Raw genomic sequence first — 6,028 nt, forward strand, 5'->3', positions numbered from 1 at the left:
TTTAGATAAATAGACAAAAATTTTCATTTTTCGTTATTTTATTTCACTTTGTGTTGGCATTTGGTCAAGTTCGTTGTAATTTAAATAAAAAACATTGTTTATGTGGAGTTTGTTTTTGTCTGATTGGATCACCCTTACTAAAAAAATTTACAATACAATCTCACGTAGCGCCGTAGCGGCTTTTCTTTATAAAGAGCGGTATTTTACTAAGGTGGTGGTGGTAAAGCATCACAAATAGTTGGCAACACTGGAAACGAGTTGATTCCCTTTATTTATTTTCTGCTGGAAGTTACAATGGCAATGGCACAATCACCATTGGACACCGATATTCAAGAGGGTTTCATATGTCCAGTTTGTTATAAAGATTATCGTTCATCATCAAATTTATTTTCCCATTTTGTGGAGCTCCACTCCGAAGAACAAGATTTGTTGAAATCCATCAAAGGTTGTATATTTTGCATAAGATCTAATAACGAATAGATGAGTTTTAGACCTTGTGGGAAAAGCGAAGAAGAGAATATTAAAAATTGACGAAAAGGATTTGGAATTATTCAAAAATGAATTATCCTTGCAAGAGTTTCACTGGGATTATATAGAACCTCAGGAACCTGGTGTAAGTCGTAAGCACACCGATTTTTTTAAAATCGTTCGAAGAGAACGCTTAGATCATCGTACCAGCGAAACGAATCGCTTGATTATAAGATTAGACAAGTTATTACATATTAATGGGTCCGATCGCAAACAACAAGAGCAGGAGTTAGTTACATGGTTAGATGGTACAGCAGTATCTCGTTGTCCTTCGTGTGCAGCAACATTTAATATTACAAGGAGACAGCACCACTGCCGTTTGTGTGGGAGTGTCATGTGTAACTTGTGTTCTTGTTTCCTTTCGTGTGATGTTGCTAGTTTGTATTTCTTAGGAACTTAGTAAATGTGTACTGACATCCTTTCTTTTAGAAATGATTGTAACAAACGTCTACACCGACCGTGATAACTCGAGCAGTAAAGTTGAAGATAATATAAGACTGTGCACCCATTGCATGAATATGTTAGAAAGTCGTAATCAAGTGCAGATGATACAAGGAAATCAACCTCTTATATGTCAGCTATATGATCGTTTGCAAAAAACAAAAATTGATTTACAAGAATCCATAAATTTATATGAAAAGGTAAGCTTAGAGGGGACACATGTAGGAGTATGAAGTAAAATTTACATGTGATCCCTCACAGTAAACCGACTATTAAGAATGATATTTAAAAATTCTAGATGTGTAATTCATTAATGTCCAGTGAAGATACTTTCCACCTAAAAGATGCACAATCACTTCGAGCTTCTATCGCACAACAGGCCGAGGTTCTAGATATCATTAGTAAACAAATTATGTCAATTAGTTCTGAAGATAATCAACCGAAACTATCTCTGCTAAAAAATGCAATTCGCCAGGCAACTACTCGATATATTAAGGAATACTTGTTGGTATTACCTAATCCGGCTGAACTGGACAAAATGAGAAAAAATCGGACAATAAAACATTTGCAAGCTGTGGAGCTACCTAAGCCTGTGAGCTTAAAGAAAATTGCGGTTACCACGGGTTGGTCCCCGGAAAATTTGGCTGTTCAACAGTCTGTGACCGATACACCAAATGATCCATTAGAAGAACAAATTAAGATTGTTCAAAATTATATTGAACAGGCGAGATCGGCTAATCGATATGAGGAAGTTGTATCGCTTGAAGAAAATTTGAAGTTTCTAAAAGAAGCTTACCGAATGAACCAGATTCATTCTGATATTAATGTGTGATATTTGTCTAGCTAGATTAGTTTTATTTATTTCTGATATGGTATACCTACTTAATATATTATGTATGCATGCAGCCTTCTAAATATTTTGGTTCAGTGCTAATGCAAGGAGTTTCAACTAAAGCTGGCAAACTTCGCATTGAAACCTCATGTTGATGTCTATAAAAAGAAAAGTTGCTAATTTCTGTAATTTATTAAACAAACACTAGATATATACAAGATGCAACATTATTTTTCATTTGGATACATTCGTAATAGTTTATTAAGCTGCCTATAGGGCAATCTCTTTTCACCTGGTGTTAAGATACCTTTAGCTTCTCTTTCCTTCGTTATATATTTTTGCTTATTGTAATTGGTGAAACATTCCTGGAAAGACTTGATTTCTCTTCCACATGCCGACTCCTTAAATTCGTTTTCTTTCAAACAGCCAAACACTAAAGACATTTCATATAAGCAACAAACATTGCTCGTTTTATCCCCCTTGCCAGATACGAAAGGTCTTAGCTTAAGAGGTAAAATTTCTTGAAACGGTACTGGCTCCTTTGGATTACCACGAGCCCATAAAGCAGGCAGTATTCTCATTTTTGCTTTTTTTTTATGTAATAGATTCTCAAAACAAGCTTAATTTTTGAGGTTAAATTAATACCATAGATTAATCCATTTCTCTATGCCACAGACCGTACAACTTTCAAATGTCTGGACGCGTTCAAGTATTCGAAACCTAGCTTTACTTCACTGGAATATATACAGTGTGCCCATAGACATATGTCTATGACTGTACCCCAACTTAATAGCTCTTCAAGTTATAATCTATCAGAAATATCCGTTTTTCTGTTAATTTATGCAAAGTCTTTAAAATGTGACCATCAAAATCACGGTCTCTCCCATCAACCCTCTAGCACATCCGGTAGTCGGAGTGACTTTATTATATGTTGATCAGGGAAACTTCTTCTACACATTTCCGAAGGGCTTAGAATACATGATTTAGTTCCCCTAATTGCCATTTTTTGATCTATTCTTACTGGACTAATAAGTGACTCGTCGAGACTAAAACCCAGACTGCTAGCGGGGATCAACCAGAGGCGGACTGATACCTTTAAGCGGCCCGGGGAAAATATTTATCGGCCCATTTTTTAGAATTGGGAGTCGCGGATTAACATTTAGTTCTACAGAAATAGTCTCTTTATTAATGTCTCGAGCAGTAACTTAAGGGGTATATAATTTTGCCTTCATAACTTGTTCTGAAATTTGGCGTTTTATTACTTAAATTTGTTATAATATTGACCGTTGGTTTTGATTGTCCTTGTCTTGGCTTTCCCGGATGCTTTTTCTTTGTTAGCGCATTTTTGCAAATTGATTTGTAAAAAGTAGCTTTTAATCTCACTTTGGCTGGCAGCATTATGGCTGCATTGAATGCAGTTTTTGACGAGACAAAGTAGGGGTTTCTCTAGGTTGGCAGGGTTTCGCTGGAGTCCGCAGGGTCACATTTGTGACGCAAGCGAATGCTTCGACTGCACCAGGTAAGAGAGGTAGGGGGTTCAATCCCCCGTTATCAATCTCCAAGGCGCGTCGGGTTTACTACAGGGGCCAAGAAAAATTTCGATGAGCGGTTTTTGGTTCTGACCAGCGGTCGAAACCGTCGGCATTACTAGGGGACGGGGACGGGGTTCATAGAGTACCTACTGTAGAAATGGTGACCTGACCAAAATTTCGAAAGAAAATTCAAAAGGCTGTAACTTTTGAACTAGTAGCCCAATCTTGGAATTCTTTGAAATTATGGATTCTACACGCCACATTCTATAAGAAAATGTTTTTTCCCGGTCGATCTGAGACAATTTTTTTCCGGGCAAAAAAAGGCAGTGTATAACCTTCCTTTTTTACCAAAAATCGACTTACCAAAAATCGACTACACCAAAATTTCTCGGGAAAACACTTTTTCTTATTAATTTATGTGCGTAGAATCCAAAACAATTCGTACTTTTTCGATCAGACCTCTCAATCAAAAGTTATAGACTAGAAACCAATTTCGAAAGAAAATTCAAAGGGCTGTAACTTCTGAACTAGTAGCCCAATCGTGGAATTGGTTGAAATTATGGATTCTACAGGCCACATTCTATAAGAAAATTTTTTTTCCTGGTCGATCAGAGACAATTTTTTCTTCGGGCCAAAAAAAAGGCAGTGTAGGTACAAACCTTCCTTTTTTTTACCAAAAATCGACTACACCAAAATTTCTCGGGAAAACACTTTTTCTTATTAATTTTGGTGCGTAGAATCCAAAACAATTCGTACTTTTTCGATCAGACCTCTCAATCAAAAGTTATAGACTAGAAACCAATTTCGAAAGAAAATTCAAAGGGCTGTAACTTCTGAACTAGTAGCCCAATCGTGGAATTGGTTGAAATTATGGATTCTACAGGCCACATTCTATAAGAAAATTTTTTTTCCTGGTCGATCAGAGACAATTTTTTCTTCGGGCCAAAAAAAAGGCAGTGTAGGTACAAACCTTCCTTTTTTTTACCAAAAATCGACTACACCAAAATTTCTCGGGAAAACACTTTTTCTTATTAATTTTGGTGCGTAGAATCCAAAACAATTCGTACTTTTTCGATCAGACTTCTCAATAAAAGGTTATAGACTAGAAACCAATTTCAAAAGAAAATAGAAAGGGCTGTAACTTTTGAACTAGTAGCCCAATCTTGGAACTGTTTGAAATTATGGATTCTACAGGCCTCGTTCTATAATAGTATATTAAGATACAAGTGTATAATCAAGTCTTTAAAGCACGCGCAACGAGTTTAAGGGCACGACGCAAAGCGGAGTGCCTTTAACGTTGTAAGTGCTTTAAAGACTAATTATACACGTGTATCTTATAGTATTTTTTATTATACCTGCAGTATAATTTAAAAATAGGAAATACAATGAAGTCATATTGACGTTATACTCGAATGCATGTCTAATTAAGTGGGCTGGGTGTTCGTAATTTCACGATTGCCATGGAAATGTCACTTGACGTTTGCTTATAAAAATCATCGTCTTTGTGAATTAAACGATTTCCGTTGAAAAAGATAATACACCGCCCATTAAATCGATTGTTGTAAAATCTAAACAAACGTTGTTAGGTGTAAAATCCAACTCCAGTAAAACCTATTATAAAGAATATGAAAAGTTGTTTTCATGGATGAATGGGAAGTTACTTACGAATACAATCTTAAATGCATCCATAATGCTGGCATATATGAAGGAAATGTCAAAGGTATTTAAATCTTCTATATTTTGGTGCATCCATTCAAAACTTTAAAGCAATGCTGCGATTAAAAAGTGGAACAGATTTGGAAGCATACCCTAAATTACGCGCGTTTGTGAAAGATTCAACGAAAGGATAGGTACAACAGCCAAAGAAATGTTCTGCATTTACAGAAAGCGACCTACGAGGATTTTTTATTTCATCCAGATGACAGTTTCAAAAGTCATACTTGAAGTATCGTTACTTAGCAACTTTAAAGCACGTGTGTTTTAAAGGCCATTTTTCGCACGCATTTGACTGTTTAAAACGGAGATTGTGATTCAGGTATAATAAAAATAGTATATTAAGATACAAGTGTATAATCAAGCCTTTAAAGCACGCGCAACGAGTTTAAGGGCACGACGCAAAGCGGAGTGCCTTTAACGTTGCAAGTGCTTTAAAGACCAATTATACACGTGTATCTTATAGTATTTTTTATTATACCTGCAGTATAATTTAAAAATAGGAAATTCAATGAAATCATATTGACGTTATACTCGAATACATGCCTAATTAAGTGGGCTGGGTGTTCGTAATTTCACAATTGCCATGGAAATGTCACTTGACGTTTGCTTATAAAAATTGTCGTCTTTGTGAATAAAACGATTTCCGTTGAAAAAGATTAATACACCGTCCATTAAATCGCTTGGTGTAAAATCTAAACAAACGTTGGTAGGTGTAAAATCTCAATCCAGTAAAGCCCATTATCAAGCATATGAAAAGTTGTTTCCATGGATGAATAGGAAGTTACTTACGAATAAAGTCTTAAATGCATCGATAATGCTGGCATCTATGAAGGAAATGTCAAAGGTATTTACATCTTCTATATCTTTTGGTGCATTCATTCAAAACTTCACTTATTGCTGGGACTCAAAAGTGGAACAGATTTGGAAGCATGCCCTAAATTACGCGCGTTTGTAAAAGCTTCAACCAAAAGATAGGTAC

At 35.8% G+C, this 6,028-nt stretch overlaps 1 protein-coding gene across 1 annotated transcript; it reads left to right on the forward strand.

Moving 5' to 3' along the window:
* The first annotated feature begins 256 nt into the window (after positions 1 to 256).
* On the forward strand, positions 257 to 2,014 carry LOC116164829 (rabenosyn-5-like). The gene is made up of 4 exons (XM_031479053.1): positions 257 to 445; positions 492 to 905; positions 958 to 1,169; positions 1,268 to 2,014. Exons 1-4 carry the CDS (start codon positions 295 to 297, stop codon positions 1,799 to 1,801), a joined length of 1,311 nt encoding a protein of 436 aa, XP_031334913.1. The 5' UTR covers positions 257 to 294; the 3' UTR covers positions 1,802 to 2,014.
* Positions 2,015 to 6,028: the final 4,014 nt, after the last annotated feature.

The sequence above is a fragment of the Photinus pyralis genome, unplaced genomic scaffold (genome assembly GCF_008802855.1).
Source record: "Photinus pyralis isolate 1611_PpyrPB1 unplaced genomic scaffold, Ppyr1.3 Ppyr1.4_LG2, whole genome shotgun sequence".
Lineage (NCBI taxonomy): Eukaryota > Metazoa > Arthropoda > Insecta > Coleoptera > Lampyridae > Photinus > Photinus pyralis.

Coding starts and splice junctions, on each gene's coding strand:
- LOC116164829 (XM_031479053.1), top strand. CDS start 295: ATGGCAATGGCACAATCACCATTGGACACCGATATTCAAGAGGGTTTC. Junction 906..957: donor CCTTTCGTGTGATGTTGCTA/GTTTGTATTTCT, acceptor CCTTTCTTTTAG/AAATGATTGTAACAAACGTC. Junction 1,170..1,267: donor CCATAAATTTATATGAAAAG/GTAAGCTTAGAG, acceptor TAAAAATTCTAG/ATGTGTAATTCATTAATGTC.